Source organism: Adiantum capillus-veneris, chromosome 18 (assembly GCF_014529385.1).
Source record: "Adiantum capillus-veneris isolate H3 chromosome 18, ASM1452938v2, whole genome shotgun sequence".
In the NCBI taxonomy this organism is placed as follows: domain Eukaryota; kingdom Viridiplantae; phylum Streptophyta; class Polypodiopsida; order Polypodiales; family Pteridaceae; genus Adiantum; species Adiantum capillus-veneris.
The window spans coordinates 125,444,391-125,466,459 of NC_140948.1; the positions used below are offsets into that span (position 1 = coordinate 125,444,391).

Genomic DNA, 22,069 nt, shown 5'->3' on the forward strand with positions numbered 1-22,069 from the left:
CTCAGAAATTCCAGCCATGACTGACAATAGCAAATGCAAAAGAGTGAGACTAAAAATTTATGGCAAAATTATTGTGAAAGTTTTGGCAAGTGTCTCCTTTGCACAGAGATGGAAATCTCAACTAGAAACTCATCAAAATCACTGCAATGTCAATGCAAAAGAGTGTTGTAGGCAAACTAGAGGACTCACGGGAAAAATCGAGAATTAGATATTAGTTATTATGACATTACCTCTCTCTTGAAATCATAGTCGTCCTCGACTATGGGGTAGAGAAGATAAAGCATATTCATTAGTCCTTTTCCTAGCGGGTAGAGGATCCCTATTTTACCCTACGACTTTGTTCCAAAATGGATGACTAATCCATTTGGCGCTTGAGAGCCTAAGCTTCCGCAAGCATGTCTATACGTTAGTCCTATCAATCTTCCATAGGATCTTGATGCTCGTGCTATGGCTACCATTCAACTACACCTTGATGAGTCCATTTTCTTTACGATTATGAACAAGACTACTGTAAAAGAATTATGCGAGTCATTGCTCACCTTGGGATGGCAAGAGTGCCTCGAACAAAGTTTTTCTCATGAAAAAGCTCACGTGCTTGAATATGAAAGAGGCTAGCAGTGCCAATTCACACTTTCCACTAGAAGTGAGCTAGGATAAAGATGTGCAAGAGGGGAGCTAGAAAACTATTGTCAGGTTGGCGACTGCGGTATCTAGCATGGCCATACATGCTAGTGCCCTTCATAGGATGCAAGGAAGGGTTGTCGTGTCTCAAGTACTACTATAATTTCATACAATCAAGTACAAGGATGCTAGTTGAGAGAGTTTTTTGAATGTGAATGCAAGGTTTCACATTTTGTTAAAAAGATGTGACATGAATCTACACTATGTGTTGGAGCTTGTAGCAGCTTGTCTTGTGCTTCGCAACATTTGTTTTTTTCATGGATAATCTTTAGATATGGAGTGGATGCGGGAGACAGAAGCATAATTGGCGAGTCATGGTGGGCGTGCGACATAGGATCGAAGAGCAGATGCTACGTCCATGATGGAGCTTTGGGCAACACGCGAAGTCGGAATAGAGGAGGCTATCGAGTGTACTCAAGGCGACGATGAAAGAGTGCCAGTGACCTTGGAGTTGGCTTCGAGAGGCGAGATTGTATTGCAAAGGCAATGTACAGAGAGCAAGCATGGATGAATGTCTAAGCTATTTAGAAATGGGGCTTTAGAGAAAATGGATTCATCATCATCTTCAACTTAGATCTTTGTAACCATTGCATTAATTTGAATAAAATATTTGGGCTATGATTTGTACTACGGTTTATTGATACAATTAGTGAACTTTGCTTCCTTTCACTCTTTGTTTCTCCGCCGCCCAATGTTCAAAGGAGACGACGAAAGAAAATAATCACTTTTTATTACACCCTCTTTGTGTGAACAAATGGGTGGCGGAACTCAGCGAGTCTGCATTTTGCAACTCTTCCACCAGTGTTTCTTGGCCTCCCGCATGTCTCAATTCGATGCGCGAAGCACTCTAGAGTCCAGTTCTTTCATTAGTCTCGACCTTCTTTTGTAAATTTTTCTCAATTCCAAATTGAAGAGCGACAGCAGAAATGCAAATCTCTTGAACGTCGAATTGACACCCATGCTCGCCTTTGCAAGTCCGCTTTACGGTGTGCCTCGCTTACTTTCTCACGGAGCTCATCTCCAACGTCGCCCTGATAGTCATCTCTTGGTCTTTGATTCCGATGACGACGAGGATGCAGATGAGCTTACTCTTGTATGTTTTTTGCTTGCTCTCTCTCTCTCTCTCTCTCTCTCTCTGCCTGCTGCATGCTTTGTTGCTATGGAATCCAGCTACATTCTTACAAGCATGCCCATTGCGAAAGAGGGTTTAAGGGCTTTCCTTCTACTTGACAGCTTTTTTGGTTCATGCCAGTTTACCCTTCTCCTGATGGATCATTGTGATCTTGAAAGTGGTAATATGGACAGTCTTTTCTAGTTTCATATATCAATAATGTGTGTTTTGTTGTGCATGCTGACATGCTTTCATCCATGCATCTTGAAGTGCATGAAGCCTTTACAAATGCTTTTTTTTTTGTGGAGAAGGGAGGGAATGGGCCATGGAATTTGAAGCTTTCAAAGGAGTTTTATTTGCTTTGTAACATAATTAAGCAGAGGTAAGGAAGTTGTCAGTGAAAGCACTATTGAACTGCTACCAAGTCTTGGGAGCAAAAGGTTTGGCTCTAAGGCCATTCCTCCATTCCAAAGCATTTTATTTAAGAAGTTTTGCAGCTCGAGAAAGCTTGGAGTCTTTTGTGTAATGACCATCCTTAAAGACAACATCAAAGAATTGAAGAAACTTCAAAGCTTTTGGTCGATCCTAAACACCACCGAAAGTGTAAACTTTATTGTAGAACTATAGAACCACCATCTTTAGATGGTTTGGGGCCTTGCAACATGGGTGAAAGATAATGTCATAACGTGATGACGTGGCAATACCCGATTGAAAAGAGAGAGAGAGAGAGCTATATGGACGGTGGATGTGTTATTGATGTGGCACCTACAAAATGTAGCGTGATTCGTAGGTAATGATATGGCAGGGTCATACGGTGCTTTTCGGCAAAGGTTTTCTAAAGCGTTACAGAGTGCAAGCTTTTGGGAGCGCTAGTTTTTCCTAGCTTTTGCTCTTGGGTAAGTGCCTTTAAAGTTTATAACTGTACCTTGGGGGTCCTCTCTTGATATGAGTGCATGGTTGCACAATTGCAAAGAAGGACTCCACGGTAGTTGTACTCTGTGACTTTATCAATGTAAAAGGAGCGTAAGGGGCATCTGACTCAGGAGCCAATGCATCTTGGAGTGGAACTCTGCCACTCCCTGTCTCCTCTCCAACTCTCTTCAAGTGTCAATAGTTTTTCAAGTTGAGTGGTGTGTTTGTTGTGGATTCACCATCTCGTGAGTGGCTTGCCGATTACAGTGTTACAGAGTGCAAGCTTTTGGGAGCGCTAGTTTTTCCTAGCTTTTGCTCTTGGGTAAGTGCCTTTATAACTGTACCTTGGGGGTCCTCTCTTGATATGAGTGCATGGTTGCACAATCGCAAAGAGTGACTCCACGGTAGTTGTACTCTGTGACTTTATCAATGTAAAAGGAGCGTAAGGGGCATCTGACTTAGGGGCCAATGCATCTCGGAGTGGAACTTCGCCACTCCCTGTCTCCTCTCCAACTCTCTTCAAGTGTCAATAGTTTTTCGAGTTGAGTGGTGTGTTTGCACCTCCTCGTGAGTGGCTTGCCGATTACAGATAATGGGAAAGGTAATCTAGATGCATTGGATAGGGTCTTGGCATAGGAGGATGAAAGGGTGTAGGTGATGGTGGGGGGTTGGTGGCAATGAAGTGGGAACTAGAGAGGTAGGAAGAATAGCCAAAATAGGATTCTCATTAGCCTTGGTGCGGAAAACACCTCCCATCAAAGACGACTGCGGAGAAGGATCAAGAAGCGCATAAATTAAAGGACGAACGATTCTCGGGTTGAAAACTAAGTAGAAGGGCATATGAGGAGGTAGAGATCCATAGACATTGGTGGAATAGAGGGAACAAGTTGAACATATGCCAATCGAGGTAAAGTACATCCCAAGATTCATAAAGATTCTAGAAATCTTCACCTTCTGCATAAGGTGCATATTGCTCCAAAGTAATAGCCGCTTGCAGTTCTCCAATAACATCCACCAAATAGTCACGATCAAAAGCAACTGTTGCGGGAGTTCGAAAGAAGGAGGGTTCTAAGAAACAGGAGGGTTTTGTGAACTTCCATCGGTTGCCTCTGCCAACTTCGTAATTGGATTCAGATTTGCCTACATTCAAAAGGATCGTTCCTCTTGTGAGAAGGCGGCGGCGGCTGAGATCTGATACCACTGTAATCACCGACGGATGACTCACTGGAACGCGTAAACTTGTGGCTGAAAACTTGAACATAACTAAAAAGATTACACAAGTTGCACTTGGTAGACAAACATGAGAGTGGCGTAGTTTCATTCCAAAGGATGTTGGCCCTCAAGTTGAGGGCCCTTGGCTGTATTTCCTTATTAATTGCAAGACAGTTACAACTGTGTGCGACTATGCACTCAAGATCTGATTACAAATGAAGCCTCAGCCTAATTAGTAGGCAATTGGCCTTCCTTCAACAAAAGCAACTTACAAGTCATGGCTAAAAACGAGGCCTATAAGTGGCTGCTTTCTATAACTGAACCCAAAATCAGCCAACGCAAAAGTTGGCACGCCAGCAAAGTGTTTGCACGGATCCGCATTTTCCGCCATGATTTGTGGCGGTATTTACGTTGGGAGTTTCCTCTCTGTGTGTGTGTGTGTGTGTGTGTGTGAGAGAGAGAGAGAGAGAGAGAGAGAGAGAGAGAGAGAGAGAGAGAGATGAAATGAAATGTTATATTAAACGTCTTCAAAAGGCCAAAATGACCTATGAGACCAAATTGATACAATCTTGGTGGATCTAATACAATGTTTGGGTACAAAATAAAAATGAAGTAAAGTAAAAACTAAAATGAACCTCATATCATCATCATCAATGTCCAAGGATGCCCGGCATGGGGCGTTGTCCGAGAATGTATTGCATCAGTCGCTGAAGAGCATCGTCAATGTCCACCTCTGTAAATAGTCATCCTGGACGTCTCCCATGTCGTGCTAGAATAGTCTTGTTCCTCTGATGGAGCCTCCGTCGATGTTGTGGTGGCTTTCGTACACATGGGCATCTAGATCTCCCAAGTTCAATGGCTCTGTGAGTGAGTATACCTTTGGTATAGGTGAGCTCTGAAATTTTTTGTGAAGCTTGCTTATTTGATTACCGAGTCTTTGCTCTAAAGAAGTTAGTGATCTCCCTCTGTGAATGTCTCCCATTGTTTGATCTCCACAAGAGACTCTCCCTGTGTCTGCACAACTCTAGCAAAAACAACCCGAGACATCTTTGATCCTGATATCTCTTGACTCTAGCCAGGGGTCCAAAGCCCCCTCTGAATAGATAGTGAAAGCGGCCTCGTATCTCATAGTATATCGGACAATGACATATGTGATGTAACTCTTATCTCTGGCTCTATATGACACAACTGGCAAATCCTATCCTCTGTTGGTACTCTCCTAAATCTGCTAGTCTCAATCGCTAACTGATGTGATGATGTGTGCATCTGACCAATAGCACATCATCCCATGGGATAAATGATTGTCCATATAGGCAAGTCCGATCACATATCCATCCTTTGTGAGCTGGTGTTAGGTGCAACGGAAGTGTTTAATGATTTATCTCGGATCTAGTACTCCGCACAAACACAAGGTTATTTTACTTCACTTGAAATGTAAGGTACAACGGAAGTGAATGTTGATAGTGCTCAGGATGAGTGCTCCGAACTTTGCTCAAGGGTTCCTTTTACTTACGGAAGGGAAAGCCTTTTGTTCTTCTTAGAGAGTGTGCACAAGTGCAATGATCACAAACAAAGTGAATGCTACCGTGAATGAGAGAGAGAGAGAGAGAGAGAGAGAGAGAGAGAGAGAGAGAGAGAGAAGAATACGACACCAGATTGGTTCTCAAAACCCCCTCCAAGGGCCCCCCTCTCTATGGCGAGAGGTCTATGCTTTAGATTGCACACTCTGGTACAATGGTCTATATGCAATGGACTTGCCAACGATGTCGACGACAATGGTGGCGTCGACGAGGACGGGCTGAATAGTGAAAACGCTAGGGCTGATATGGTGAAATCTGAAAATGCTGATCTGCTGCTGAAACTTAACACCGTGTCAGAGTGGATGGCGGTGACGACTCCTCGACGGCTATGTGGTGAAAACGCTGATGCTGAAAACTGAAAACTGCGGGCTGAATTGGAAAACACTGGATGAACTGATGAGATGATGAGGATCTGCTAGTGGAGAGGTGAGATCTATGATGCTAAGGGCCAGATCTGCAAATGCTGATGACTGAAAACCAAAACGCTATGCCTGTCTGCTGCTTTGGAATGCTGGAGACTGAAAACGCTGGCTGATCAAGAGCTTGCTAAAAACGCCAGGTGCTGAGGGCTGAAAACGCTAGGCTTCCTTCCGGTACTGCTGAGGAGAAGCTCTGCAAGTTGGATAACTTCTTCTGCCGCCTCTTCTACTTGAAATGGGCGGCCCCTCTTCTCCTTATATAGCAAATCCCAATTGGGTTGAGCATGCTCCCCTACAGCCCCACGACCTTGGAAATTGGCATTTAATAAATAAATAAATAAGTATAAAATGCGTGAACTACTTGCCCCAAGATGCCATGGAAAATTGGGTTCACTGATTTGGAAAATGCAAATTGTGGGTGCTACTGGGTTGTGCAATCAGAGGGTATGCAACTACTCTTACGTGCCTGGACATGCACGGCTTGCGCACAGGCTCTCAAGGTGCCATAACACTTCCTAGGCTAGCCTGAAACCTAGTGTCACAAATCGGAGCACATAACAATATAAAATATACTCGGATAAATAGAATTTATCACTTAATACTGAAGCCAGAGTATATAGAGAGAAACAGATAAAGGGAGAGAGATAGAGAGTGAGAAGATCGACACAATACTGGGGACCAGAAGATGGGCTGGTCCCCCCCCGTAATAGTATCTTTATTACTGAGGAGAAGTCTATACAAGCACTTGAACCGAACGTATTACCACGTTCGTTCTAGAATAAGACTTGATGGTTCCCGGAAGCCTTAGCTTCCGATTCCTAGGGCAAAACCCTATTCCAAGGAACTTCCGTTCCTTATTCCAAATCCTTGAGAACCAAGGTTCTCGCCTCTAGATCTCACCTTCCAGACTTAGGGCATGACATCCCTGCAACTCTCTTTTCCAACTCTGTTTCCAGAGTCCTCTTCCCGCAGAACAACTCTGCTTTCACGGACGCGAAGTCCTTCCCTTGGGAATTTCAACTTCCAGATCACATCTCGAGAGTCTACCTCTCTTCTATCCGTGGGCCTGCTTCCCAAATTCGGACACGAAACCCTTGGGCTGATCCGGCTCTAGTTCCTCAGAGCGCTTTTCTCTTGCAGAGGCTCGTGCCTTCCTCTGCTCCTACTCCCTCACTAAGAGGAAGTACACCTGTAAACAAATACTCATAGATCATAACATGAAAATGTTACCTTCAAAATCTCGACGCTCGAAATGCAACTCGGTTCTCGAAAAAAGCAATTCCCGGGAAGAGATCTCTGTATAGAAAAATCCTCTCTTCCAATCCTACACACAAAAGAGGTGTGTTCTCGGGTTCCTTCTCACAAGTCAGCCCCGTCTACGATGTTTATGGGCTGAAAACAGAGAAAAACAGCAGCTTGTCACGATGGAAACACGCTCCGTAGGCACTTCTTCGCGAGGGAACTCGCACACTGGGTCTTGGCGACATCGGGTACACTTGGGACAGTCCTGGGCATCATTGGCAAATGTCTTCTTGGTGGGTGAACTCTGCAGCAGCATCTTCTTGCAAAAACTGATCCTCTCCTCTGCGTGAGGGCATGTGATGCTTTTATAGCTCCTAGCCACAGGCACGAATAGCTGCTCGCGTAGAGATCGCGGCCCTTTTTTTTTCTCGGATGTTCTGCCAGAAAAAGAGAGATAGAAAACGCTGGTTGATCTGTTGCCTTATTTATCAGATGGCTGCCCGCTTATTAAGTGGGCGGCTGGCGTATTTTAAAAATAGTCTGAACCTGCCCAAAAACTCAATAAAACCTTATAAGTTAAAAACAATGCTTTCACAGCACTTCCCAGGCGTCCCTGGACACAATCACATGCACAGTTGCAATGCAAACATAGACTTCCTCGCGGGAAAGCAGATGCTTTCCCGAAAAGCAATCCCGCTTTCTCAGAAAGCATCTGTTTTTCCTCAAAAGTTTCCTCTAAACCCATCTTCATTCAAGTGCTTGCTTTTTCCTTGTGCACAATTCTAACACAGTTCGGAATTTCCTCCTGACTATGGATATTCCCTTTCCGATGCACCCGTGACGCATCAAGAATACCCATCACCTAGTCCTTTTCTACGGAACTTACGGTACAATCTCCTTCACGATGCTCTGTCACCCATCCTATGACGCATCAGAGATGTCCGTTCCTTGATGGTCGGATACTTCTTTCTGATGCTCCCTGTCACCCATCCGATGTGACGTATCAGAAGTACCCGTTCCTGGTGGCCTTACAGATATTCCCGTTCTCAGTGCTCCCGTCATTACTTTGAATGACGCACTAGGATTACTCTGTACTCGGATGTCTCCAGTGAGAAAAACCCTCTCACTTAAAATTCCAATAATTCATTTAGAATTATTTTTCATGTTGTTCCAAGCGAGAAAACCCTCACTTATAAATCCAATAATTCATTTAGAATTATTTTTCTGTCAGATAAAGCCAATTTAGCAACACCTAGGACTGGGATAGGTTGTCCACATGCGCATAGAGTAAGATGTGCACGTGACATCCCCTCTTTTTTAAAGTGAGGTACACAACAATTTTATAGAAACCTCATTGATCTTTTTAATGACAGAAAATGGACCATACATTCTGAAATACAACTTAGGACACTTCTTGCCTACTTGCTTAAGACGTTGCTTCATGATTCTCTAATAGACCCAATCCCCTTCCTAGATAGTAACATCCTGACGATGCTTATTAGCCTGCCGTGAATAAGACTCCTGAGCCTTGCTTACCCGAAGCTTCACACTCTCAGTAATCTCATCCAATGATTGACTTTCAGCGGCATCAGGCAATTGACTGACCAAACGAGTCAAAAGGGACTGGAACGGATGGCCAAATGTTGCCTCATATGGAGTTCTATCAATGGCAAAGGAATAAGAGTCATTCAAAATTGCTTGGACTAATGGGAGATAGAGCTCCCAATGAAACTGTTGATCATGCACATAAGACTTTAAAACATCAAAAGCCAATTGATTGTAAAATTTTGTTTGAATTTTGACCATCTGAAAAGCAGATAAATGTGCCAAAATTTTCAAAGAGAGCGCGCCAAAAATTTGACGTGAACTTAAATTCACTATCTGAAACGATTGACTTTGGTGAACCACAAAGGGGGTACCAATGCTTAATGAATAAATCTTGTGCAGTAACTGTGGCCTTACAAGGAATTAACATGCAAAATTTGCTGAAACGATCAACGATTGTCAAGCATTATGTGTTCCTTGCATGCAAAGTAGGTGGAAGATTAGTCACAAAATCCATAGAGATATCTTGAAAAGGTTCTTCAGGAATAGGCAACGACATCAAGAGACCCTGTTGCCTACCCCTAGGGGCTTTTACTTTCTGACAAATGGTGCACTATGTGACATAACGAAACATATCTTTTCGCATTTTAGGCCAATAAAAGAATCTATCTATTTTTTCCAAAGTGGTGTTCATTCCCTCATTCCCACCCATGAGAGTCATGAGCATCAGGCAATATGGCTTTCCTGAGAGAGGGAAACACACATAGATGGTGACGAAAATACAACAAACCTTCACGAATGAGATAGTTGCTGGTCCATTGGTAAGCAAGAGCCTCCAACCATTGCTTACCAAACTCGGAATCTGCATTCTGATTTGTCATGTTGTCGAAAGAGATACCTTGAATAAAAAATGTGGATCTTGACTCAAGAGCCAAGATCTGTCCTTTGCGACTAAACGCATCTGCAACAGGGTTTGCTTTACTAGGCATGTCACGTGACACATCCAACCCTATGTGTCCGTGGACAAGCTACAACACGACAAGGGTTCAGTCCAGTCAGTCTAGATTTAGAAGTGATCTGGCACTTTTGTGAGGCTATTCGTGGACCGTGCATGCCTAGTCACGTAGTGTAGATGCATATCCTCTGGTTGCACACAGCAAGATCATAAGCATTCTCATCAGAATCCATCAGAATCCTTCAGGGGAATTTTCTAGTGTATTTGACCTATTTTCCCTATTTTTGACATTTTTTACTTATTATTTTTAAGTGACTTTTGTTGGAAAGTAGGTAGGGCAAATTGAGTAAGTTTGTATATAAGCAAACTAAAGCTAGCACTAAATGGCAGAAGAGGCAACAGGAGCCAAGCTCAACAGGCAACTTCTCAAGCAAGAACCCCTTGGTGGATTTCTCTCCAAGCAAGAAGAACCATCAACCTAGCGTTTTCTCCAACAAGCAAGCCTAGCGTTTTTGGACATCAACGCCCAGTAGACTCCAGACCTTGGCGTTTTTGCATCAGGTAGCCATCGCCATCAGATCCCAGGCCTAGCGTTTTTAACCAAGGCGTCACCGCAAGCAGATCCCCATGCCTAGCGTTTTTCAGCCCATATCGCCTTCCCTTTTGACTGGCGTTTATTAGCAATGAAGAAGCCTCAGATTCAGCCCGAAAAGACCATCAGTTTCAACCCTTAAGAACATCAGTTTTCAGTCCTAAAACCTACAGATTTTCAGCGACAAAGATCAACAGAAATCAGCCCCAAAACCAGCGTTTTGGATTTGCAGCAGATTTCAGCCCATAGCGTTTTTGGACAGCAGATAAAAGGTTGCAGATTTCAGCCCTGAGGTCGGTCTCGCCATCACCATCGTCATTGCCGACATAGCTTAGACTTGCATCAGTCACATGCATTCCCATTGTACCAGTTTGTGCAATCATAAGTAGACCACTCTCGCCGACGAGTGGGGCCTTCGGAGGAGGGTTTTACAATGTCTCTGGTGTTGTATCTCTCTTCTCTCTCTATCTCTGTCTCATACACTTGCACGCACAGTGTCCATTCACTTTGTTTGTGATCATAGCACTCTCTCATTAAGAACGGAAGGCTCTCCCTTCCATAAGAACGAAAAGGAACCTTGAGCGCAGTTCGGAGCACTCATCTTGAGCAAAGTTCCAACATTCATTCCGCTGCACCTTACAAGGCACATACTCAATCAAACCACCAAATTGCTCAAAAAACTGTGACCACCGTGCTTGGCGATCATTCCAATGTGCACTAGGCATAGATTGGAGCCACTTGAGGGCTTGAGGATCTGTGCGAACTATGAACTCTGAGCTCTCTACCATATAGAAAATGCTTCCAATGCTTGAGAGAGCGAATAAAAGACAAAAGTTTTTTGTCATAAACTGAATAATTCTTTTCGGCAGTATTGAACTTCTGACTGAGAAATGCAACTGGACCGCCATGTTGTTGAAGCACAGCATCTATTGTGACATTGCTCGCACCCGTACAAACCTCAAAGGGGTTGTCCCAATAGGCAAGGATGAGACACGATGCTTCTATCACCGCAACCTTGAGAGCCGAAAAAGCCTCAACGGCTGCCTCAAGCAAAACAACGCGATGTCGGTGAGTTTTTACCCCTTTCGAAACATCAGTCATGTGTGCGACAATGCGTGCAAAATTCTCTATGTGCGAACTATATGCTTGACATAAACCAAGAAAAGAACGCACATCATTTGCAGTTTTGGGCAAATCCCAATTATGAACGTGTTCTACCTTTGCGGGATCAAGCGTGATACTTTTTGCAGAAATGATATAACCCAAATAAGTAACTTCAGTTAGAAAAAAATCAGACTTCTTAGCTGCAATGTACAACTGACACTCATCCAAACGGACTAAAACCTTTTCTACATCCTTTTCATGTTGTTCCCACGATGCAGAGAATATGAGAATTTCATCAAGAAAGATAAACACACACACACGCCGATCATACCACCAAAACGACCTACCATGAGATTGTTGAATGTACCCACGCCACCTGTCAATCCAAAAGACATAACCACATACTCCCATTGCCCTCGCTCTATGCGAAAGGTATTCTTGAAGATATCGCCTTTATATACCCTTACCTCATGGTATCCACTTTTGAGATTGACTTTGCTGAAAACCTTTGCCCCATTGAGCCTATCGAGGATATACTCAATGCGAGGCATCAGAAACTTGTTCTTGACAGTCATCTTGTTCAAAGCCCTGTAATCAACACACAAACGAGACGAACCATCCTGCGGATAAACAAAGTAGGAGCAACAAAAGGACTTACACTAGGGCGTATGAATCCTCTGGTCACCAACTCCGTGAGTTGCCGCTCTAACTCTTCTTCTTGTGTCACAAAAATACGGAAGCGTAAACCGACTTTTAATTGTATTTCAAATACTCAAGAGAATTAGAGAGAGAGAGGAAAAGCTTGACACTTCGTTGGGGACCAGAAGATAGGCTGGTCCCCCCCCATAAAGAGATTATCTTTATTACTAAGGGAGAATCTTTACAAGCACAGGAACGGGGCAATAGCCCGTCCTCTATTCTTTCTTTTCTGCTTGTGACTGAGCGAGTGCGAAAGCTACTCTCTAAGTACTGAGAGGATTTTCCCTCTGCTATGAGATTTTGGGAAGCTCTCTAAAACGAGAGTCTATCTTCCACAAAACTCAACGGAAGCTCTCGAAAATAAGTCTACCTTCCGCTAACTGTGTCTCTTTATGCATAATCATTCCTGCAACAAAAACAAGGGAGAAACATGCAAAATGCATGCACACATGCTTGCTGTAATTTTCTGCACATAACCTGAAAATGTTACCTAAGCACCTTCCAAAGCCGAAATAGAGACCTTTTTTGCGATGGAATGGCACCAAACTTTGTGTATGCGTAGTGTAGGTAGAGAAGAACTAGATTCTATGTGTATTTTGCTGAAATTCACCCTAAAAGAGATGATTAGGGGCTGAAAACGGAGAATCTACAGCCACCACACTCTATGAAGAGAGTGCCTGCTGCAACTTCTCACTATGAAACTTCACCAAAAGCTGGCTATGGCTATGAGAACCCTTGTTCTAGACAATGGGAGCATAAGGCCACCACATATGTCGCAAGGGGCGGCTCTCAAGCTTCCATGGAGGGCTCCAATGCGTAAAGCATACTCACAATAGGGGAGGTAGGAGCACTGCCAACATTGAGAAATGGGGGAGGGGGTGCTCTTATCAAGCCAACAGGAAGAGGGGACGCTAGGAAGAGAGAGAGGGTGAGAGTGAGAGTGAGAGTGAGAGTGAGAGAGCTAGTTTTGCATTGGTAAGTGTGCCAAGTGGCACACTTACCAATTCAACTTTCACATTCAACTTTAAAACCATTCAACTTTCACATTTAAAAGTCCCTAGGCTATTAATCACTTGGCACACTTACTTAATAACTTTAAAACCATTCAACTTTTACATTTAAAAGTCCCTAGGCTATTAATGGAATGTGCAAATTAACTCACAACTGCACACACAGATACAACTAATGAAATGTTAGCTGCTCCCCAGCACAATGCCGTACTGACACTGCTTTGGCATTACCTGTTCGCACTTGTCCGGCCATTTGGTCCCGCTCAAATCATTTAAAATAATTTAATTGACTTATCCTAAGGCCGTAAAAATAATTCAGGCCTTAGGGTTACTGTTCTTCTATGGACCCCATCTCATTCCTGTGCTCGCACTGACGCGCGTAATTGTCTGAGCTTGAAATCTGAGGTTACTATCTACCCCTTCATTGAACACTCGATTTCCCAATCACTAGGGCTTCATGGTATTTTCTGCTAGGGTCTCCCTAGGTGCTCTGGCCCAAACTAGGGTGCACCTGAGGCCCCAAAACTGCTAGATCTATTCTAATGTGCACACAACTAATTAGATAATTCCCAATCACTAGGGCTTCATGGTATTTTCTGCTAGGGTCTCCCTAGGTGCTCTGGCCCAAACTAGGGTGCACCTTAGGTCCCAAAACTGCTAGATCTATTCTAATGTGCACACAACTAATTATATAAGTCTTTTTTCGTAAATAAAGTAATTATTTACAAAGTGTGACATGGTTACATCTCGAGTCTTGTTCAAACGGTGGGGAGCCTTATTGACTGGTTGTGCCCCCTCCGTGAGTTCTATGCGATGGTTTTCCGGCTGCTCAGGAGGGAGACGGGGTGGAAGATCATCCTGCAAAAAGAGGTGCTCATACTTGGTAAACAAACCTGAATACCTTTCTGGATCCTTGAGGTTCTGAGTGACTGAAGACGCATAAATGAATGCCGCTTGTGCTCCTCTTCGTAATTCACTGTTCGCCTGCACATGAGAAATGAGAGGTAAAGAATGAAGACCCTCCTCACCACGAATGATCATGGGGGAGTCACTTTTGGCATTTAGAGTGAGCGTATTGTCTGTCCAAGCAATGAGAGGGTTATGTTCACAAAACCATCGAATGTCCAAAATCATATCACATCCTGAGAGAGGTGTCACGTGCACATCTGTACGTAGACAAGCTACTTCATAACAAGGGTTCAGTTAGCCTAGCTTAGGAAGTGTTCTGGCACTTTTGTGAGTCTGTTCGAAGACCGTGCATGTCTAGACACTTGATGCATATCCTCTGGTTGCACACAACATGGTCATCAGCAATACCATTAGGTTCCATCAGGAGCATTTTACAGTGCAAAAAACCTATTTTCCCTATTTTAGCCATTTTTCACTTATTATTAATAAGTGACTTTGTTGGGAAACTGGGTACGGCAATTTGACTAAGGCAGTATATAAGAAAAGCTAGTGCTAGTGTTTTCTGGCAGGAGAAGCAGCAGACCACAGTGGAAGTGCACCTTCTCAGCAAGACGGCAAGAGGACCTAGCGTTTTCAAGCCACGAAAGACAGCCATTGTTTTTCACCAAGTGCAGATCAACCCCATCGTTTTGCCACTTGCAGATCAGCCTGGCGTTTGTAGTTTTCCTATCGTTTTCTGTAGCAGATACAAATTCAGCCCAAGCGTTTTTCGACCAGCATTTCAGCCTAGTGTTTTGAAGATTCCCCGCGACAGGTTCAGCCCTAGCTTCAGCGTTTTTAGTTTTCAGCCTATAGACACCGCAGAACCACCCCCAAACCTCGCAGATCTCACCTTCCCGCAACAAATCCTTGCCGCACGGTTAGATCAGCCAAAGTTTGCAGATTCAGCAGCTATTCGTAGATTTCAGCATCTGCATTTTCAGCGCGTCGTCGTCGCATCGTCGTCACATCGTCGTCGTCACCGACATAGAGTCAGAATTCAGCAGATACAAGATTTGCATATTTCAGTCCGTCTCGTCGCCGTCCTCATCGTTGTCGACATCGTCGGCAAGTCCATTGCATTGTAGAGATTTGTGCAATCAATAGTAGACCGCTCTCGTATGACGAGAAAGGGGCCTTCGGAGGAGGGTTTGACAACATTCTGGTGTCGTATTCTTCTCTCTCTATCTCTCAGTCTCAGCACCTTCATTCACAACGTCTTCCACTTTGTTTGTGATCATTGCACTCTCTCACTAAAGGAACGGAAGGCTCTCCCTTCCGAATTAAAGGAACCCTTGAGCATAGTTTGGAGCACTCATCTTGAGCAAAGTTAAACATTCACATCCGCTGCACCTTACATTGGTGTCAAAGCTTTGGCAATGTTCTATATCACTCAAGGAAAGAACCACAAGAAGTTTTTTTTGCTTGTTGCGGTCGCACGTAACCCAAGTCCACTTGGGCATGTCGATTCCTAATCATGTTTTTGAAGAGTGACAGGAAACCCAAGAGAGAAGGGCTTGTCCAACCTCCCCTTGTTTCTCTTTTCTCTCATTGAGAGCGGACCGTGCACCTAGCGGCCGGCCAATCGACGTGAGGTGGGAAAAAGCAACCTTGGTGTGAGTACAAGGCCGCCAAGGGGTGCGCCCGCGGGAAAGAGAAGATCTCGGGTAAGAGAAGATCCTCCTTAACACAGATTGCAAGCTGAAAAGAAGAACCTCAAGAACCCAAGAACCACAAGAACCCAAGTTCCTTGTGAACTTAAGAACCCAAGACTTCAGTGTATGGTCCTCATCCGAAGCGGAATGGATACTTCGCATGGAGGTGATGAGCATGGAAGTGGCGAAGAAGTTTCCCCACCAGGAGGTTTTTCCAACCCTCCCCCCTCCCCATCTACACCAAGGATTGTACCAAATCCTATGGAGGCTTCGGTCAAGATGATGATGGACATGATGTTACAACAAGACGCGCAACGTGCTGCCTTGGAGCGCGAACGCCAAGATAGATAAGCATCCTTGGATCGCGAGCGTGAACAAGCGTGCTTGGCGGCTGAGGAACGAAAAGAAAGAAAAGCAGAAAGAAAGGCCGACTTGGAGCGTGAGCGCATGCAAGTGCGCTTGGCAGCCGAGAAGTAAAGGGCAGCCTTGGAGAGTGAGCGCGAGCAAGCACGCTTGGCGGCCGAAGAGAAAAGGGTAGCCTTGGAGCGTCAGCGTGAGCAAGCGCGCTTGGCGACCGAAGAAAGAAAGGTGGCGGCTGAAGAAAGAAAGGCAGCTATTGAGCTTGAGCATGAGCAATCACGCAAAGCCCAACGAGTAGCGGCCGAAGATAGATGAGCGGCCTTGGAGTTAGAGCGTGAGGTGCAGAGAGACCAACGCATGCAAGAGTTGGTCCTACAGTTTCTTACCTCGAAACCCGAGCCGGCGCAAGCCGAGATTCGGACTCCAACAACCCCATCATCGAGAAGTTGATGTTCAGTAAGTATGACGTAAGATAGATGCTAGTGTTATTCATTTTTGGTTGCATCAATTTAATGCTTATTTTGGGACAACTAAGAAGACAAGGAATAACAAAGTTTTGACAGCAGCCATGTATCTTGTCGGTGATGCCATCAATTGGTATCAAGCATGGCAAGAGGAGAAATTGGCTATGCACCTAGGGGAAGCCGAGGTAGGTGTGTCCCTGTCTTTCAGTTGTGCCGACTTCCAAGACAAGTTCAAGGCGCGGTTCTTGCCACCTTAGTACCTAGCGCGATTAAAAGAAGATTGGTGCAATCTTAAGCAGAATGGTACTTCAGTCATGTCTTTTTCTAACCATGTTTTGCAACTTGGCACCCTATTATGCAAATCGGATGTTGTCACGTGACACGTCCAACCCTATGTGTCCGTGGACAAGCTACAGCATGATCAGGGTTCAGTTCAGTCAAGTCAGTCTAGAATAGGAAGTGATCTGGCACTTTTGTGAGTCTGTTCGCAGACCGTGCATGTCCAGACACTTAGATTAGATGCATATCCTCTGGTTGCACACAACATGACCATCAGATTCCCATCAGATCCCATCAAGAGCATTTTTACAGTGCATAGATCTATTTTCCCTATCTTTGACATTTTTCACTTATTATTTTTAAGCGACTTTTGTTGGAAAGTAGGTAGGGCAATGCTAAGTTTGTATAAATAAAAACCTAGCGCTAGCACTTTCTGGTAGAAGAGGCAGCAGGAGCACCTTGCTCAACAGGCAACTTCTCAGCAAGACCAACCCCCGCGACAACTCTGGCGTTTTCTCTCAACAAAAGGCCTAGCATTTTTGCACCAGATCAGCCAACGTTTTTGCACTTGCAGATTCCCGACGACAGTAGACAGCAGATCAGCCCTAGCGTTAGCAAATTCCCACAGCAACACAACAGATTTCCTAGCGTTAGCAGATTTCTCCGCAAGGTCAGTTTTCAGCCCTAGCATTTTTGGTTTGCAGATCAACCTCAGCGTTTTTGCAGATCATCGCGACAGAATCAGCCCTAGGACCAGCGTTTTCAGTTTTCAGCCTTTAGCACTCGCAAATCAAGTCCCGAACCTCGCAGATCTCACCTTCCCATTGCAGTTCCTCGCTGCATGGTGGGATCCATCGAAGTTTGCAGTTTCAGCCCGGAAAACACAGATTTCAGCATCTGCGTTTTCAATACGTCCTCGTTGCATCATCGACATCGTCATCACATAGAGTCAGAATTCAGCAGATAAAGATTTGCAGATTTCAGCCCTTGGCGTTTTCAGATTTCAGTCCGTCTCGTCGTCATCCTCATCGTCGTCGACATCGTCGGCAAGTCTAAGCATTGTAGAGATTTGTGCAATCATAAGTAGACCGCTCTCGCTATAGAGAGTGGGGCCTTCGGAGGAGGGTTTTACGTCTCTGGTGTCGTATTCTCTTCTCTCTCTATCTCTCAGTCTCATACACTTTCTCGCACTGTGTCCATTCACTTTGTGTGTCCATTGCACTCTCTCATTAAGAACGGAAGGCTCTCCCTTCCATAAGAAAAAGGAACCTTGAGCATAGTTTCGGAGCACTCATCTTGAACAAAGTTCAAACATTCATTCCACTGCACCTTACATTGGTATCAGAGCTTTGGTAGTGTTCTGTATCACTCAAGGAAAGAACCACAATAATTTTTTTTGCTTGTTGCAGTCGCACGAATCCAAGTTCACTTGGGCGTGTCGATTCCTAATCGTGTTTTTGAAGAGTGACAGGAATCCCAGGAAAGAAGGGCTTGTCCAGCCTCTCCTTGTGCCTCTTTTCACTCATTGAGAGCGGACCGTGCACTTAGCGGCCGGCCAATCGACGTGAGGTGGGAAAAAGCAACCTTGGTGTGAGCGCAAGGCCGCCAAGGGGTTCGCCCGCGGAAAAGAGCATAACTCGGGTGAAGAGAAGATCCTTCTCTAACACAGATTGCAAGTGAAAGAAGAACCTCAAGAACCTCAAGACACGCAAGAATCTCAAGAACTCAAGAACCCCAAGAACCCAAGTTCCTCGTGAACTTAAGAACCCAAGACCACAAGAACCCAAGACTTTAGTGGATGGTCATCACTCGAAGCGGAATGGATACTTCGCTTAGAGGTGATGAGCATGAGAGAGGGGAAGAAGAATTTTCCCCACTAGGAGGTTTTTCCAACCCTCCCCCTTCCCCATCTATGCCAAGGATTGCACTAACTCCTATGGAGGAGTTGAAGCAGTTGTTTATGGAAAAAAAGTTAGAACGCGAAGAAAGAGAAGCAGAAAGAAAGGCCTACGAAGAAAGAATGGCAGCCATAGATAGTGACTACGAAGAAAGTGTGGCAGCCATAGAGCATAAGTACGACTTGGAAACCAAAGAAAGTCAAGCCAAATTGGATCGCGAGAACAACGAAAGACAAGCAACATTTGATCACGAGAACAAAGCAAGACAAGCAATGAACGACCGACACATGGAAGAGATGTTGCGACTCTTTTCTCAAGTGCAAGCACAGATGCAAGAGATTCGGGAAAAGGAGACTCTCTCAGTCTCTTCTTCTCCCAAGCATGACACACATGATTTGCATGATGATGATTTGAATGACAATGATAAGCATGATGATTTGGATGATAATGATGAGCATGATGATTTGCATGATCAAGATGTGATTTCTCATGAGCATGATGATTTGCATGAAGATGATGTGATTGTTCACAAGGATGATGTGTTAGTTGATAGTTTCTCTAGTGAAGCTAACCTCATTGCAGATTTGATCAATCACGAAGGACAGATCTTGGCTCTTGAGCCTAGGTCCAAGGAACCCTCACAGGAAGTATTATGTGTTTGCATGATTAGTCAGCACGCATTGTATGAGTGTTTCATTCGTGATCGTTTCCTGTATTTTCGTCAGCATCTTTATGTGATCCCTTTTCCTAGGCATGACATATTGTACGTTGAGCACGTTTCACACATGAATGAGCACAGTTGTATGCGGACTGTTCATGAAAAGCTGAAAAGTATGCATTCAAGGAAGTCACATTCCATGTCTCTTCCTTGGCACGACACAGTTGTAGAAAGAGCACATGAAAGTATGAGCACCAAGCATGGGCATTTCTGTTGTGAATTGCCACAGTTGATTGATTCAGATAAAAAAGAAAAGACTCGATCTCATTCTTTGCATGTCTTGGATGAACGGTTTAACACTCCGTCTATTTGTTCATCTACATTGCATGCACAGTCTTTTAGGAAGACAAGATTTTTTCCAGTCACTTTACATAGAATAGGTATGTTCATGTTTTTGTACTGGAAGTGGTTTCAGGAATTTTCAGCCATGGAAATTCTTGAAGAAGAAAGAAGCATGACTCTAGACGAAGTTGAAGCATTGAAGGAGCCACAGAAGACTTTGTGTCGCTTTCGGCGCGTCCCAAAGAAGCAAGCGTTGCAGACCTTATGAAGTTCAAGTACCGCACGACCCACACATCAGAGTGGGGCGGCGAAGAGTCCCTTCCAAGATTCCGGATGCTATTGGCGTTCTTCCTCGACGCCATACAGTTCGGTACCAGTACCTCACTTTGAAAAGGAGGGGATGTCACGTGACACATCCAACCCTATGTGTCCATGGACAAGCTATAGCATGATCAGGGTTCAGTTCAGTCAGGTCAGTCTAGAATAGGAAGTGAGTTGGCACTTTCATGAGTCTGTTCGCAGACCGTGCATGTCTAGACACTTAGATTAGATGCACACAGCATGACCATCAGATTCCCATCAAGAGCATTTTTACAGTGCATAGACGTATTTTCCCTATTTTTGACATTTTTCACTTATTATTTCTAAGTGACTTTTGTTGGAAAGTAGGTAGGGCAATTTTACTAAGTTTGTATAAATAAAAACCTAGCGCTAGCACTTTCTGGTAGGTTCTTATTATATTTGCACAGAATCTTCCCAGATCCGTTTCGTTCATCATCTCTTCAGATAGGCGCGTGCAACAAAAGTTTTCCAGACAGAATCGAACTCGACCTTGCGCGAGTCAAGGTAACTGAGCTAACCAACATATCATGTTGGCTTCGTTGATTGCACGGGACTTCTATTTACTAAAAAAAAAACAGCTTGCTGATGTCAACGCCGCCCAGTTGCTGTCATCCCCTTGCTTCGCGCGATTGCTGCCATCCAATTCCCCTTGCTTCGCGCGACTGCTCTGACAAATTTGCACTTTCAATCATCGCATCCAAAGTGATTCGGCTCCTACTTTCTTTTTCAAAAACCGTAGGCACATATTGGCAGAAGAGGCAGCAGGAGCACCTTGCTCAACATGCAACTTCTCAGCAAGACCAACCCCCGCGACAACTCTGGTGTTTTCTCTTAACAGAAGGCCTAGCGTTTTTGCACCAGATCAGCCAGCGTTTTTGCATTTGCAGATTTTCGGCGACAGTAGACAACAGATCAGCCCTAGGGTTAGCAGATTCCCACAGCAACACAACAGATTTCCTAGCGTTAGTAGATTTCCCTGCAAGGTCAGTTTTCAGCCCTAGCGTTTTTGGTTTGCTGATCAACCTCAGCGTTTTCGCAGATCATCGCAACAGAATCAGCCCTAGGACCAGCGTATTTAGTTTTCAGCCTTTAGCACTCGCAGATCAAGTCCCGAACCTCGCAGATATCACCTTCCCACAGCAGTTCCTCGCCACACGGTGGGATCCATCGAAGTTTGCAGTTTCAGCCCGGAAAACGCAGATTTCAGCATCTGCGTTTTCAGCGCGTCCTCGTCGCATGGTCGCCATCGACATCCTCATCGACATAGAGTCAGAATTCAGCAGATATAGATTTGCAAATTTCAGCCCTTAGTATTTTCAGATTTCAACCCGTCTCGTCCTCGTCGACATCGTCGGCAAGTCTAAACATTGTAGAGATTTGTGCAATCATAAGTAGACCGCTCTCGCCATAGAGAGTGGGTGTCATGTGACACATCCAACCCTATGTGTCCGTGGACAAGCTACAGCATGATCAGGGTTCAATTCAGTCAAGTCAGTCTAGAATAGGAAGTGATCTGGCACTTTTGTGAGTCTTTTCGCAGACTGTGCATGTCCAAACACTTAGATTAGATGCATATCCTCTGGTTGCACACAACATGACCATCAGATCCCAGCGAGATCCCATCAGTAGCATTTTTACAGTGCATAGGTCTATTTTTCCTATTTTTGACATTTTTTACTTATTATTTTTAAGTGACTTTTGTTGGGAAGTAGGTAGGGCAATTTTGCTAAGTTTATATATATAGAAACCTAGCGCTAGCACTTTCTGGTAGAAGAGGCAACAGGGAGCGGACATCCAACAGTGCACCTTCTCAGCAAGACTCCCCCCGGGCAGGAAACTTCGCGTTTTCAGCCAAGGACAGCCATCGTTTTTCTCCATTGGAGATCAGCCCCAACGTTTTGCATTGCAGACCAACCCGGTGACAGTAAGACACAGCAGAAGCCTAGCGTTTTTGCAGAAGCACAGAATTCAGCCCTAGCGTTTTTGGTTTGCAGATCAACCTCAGCATTTTTGCAGATCTTCGCGACAAAATCAGCCCTAGACTCAGCGTTTTCAGTTTTC

At 44.5% G+C, this 22,069-nt stretch overlaps 1 protein-coding gene across 4 annotated transcripts in view; it reads left to right on the top strand.

Annotated features, from left to right (window-relative positions):
* Positions 1–1,431: 1,431 nt before the first annotated feature.
* Positions 1,432–22,069, top strand: part of LOC147436365 (transcription termination factor MTERF9, chloroplastic-like) — a 46,753-nt gene continuing 26,115 nt past the window's right edge. For 3 of the 4 annotated variants that reach the window (XR_015185181.1, XR_015185182.1, XM_086489283.1), the window contains exon 1: positions 1,432–1,774. Coding sequence is in view for 2 of the 4 variants with exons in the window: in XM_086489283.1 (XP_086345409.1) it covers positions 1,640–1,774 (135 nt within the window). In the remaining 2 variants the exon portion in view is untranslated. The remainder of the gene's footprint in view (positions 1,775–22,069) is intronic. The other variant, XM_086489281.1, reaches the window with a different exon arrangement.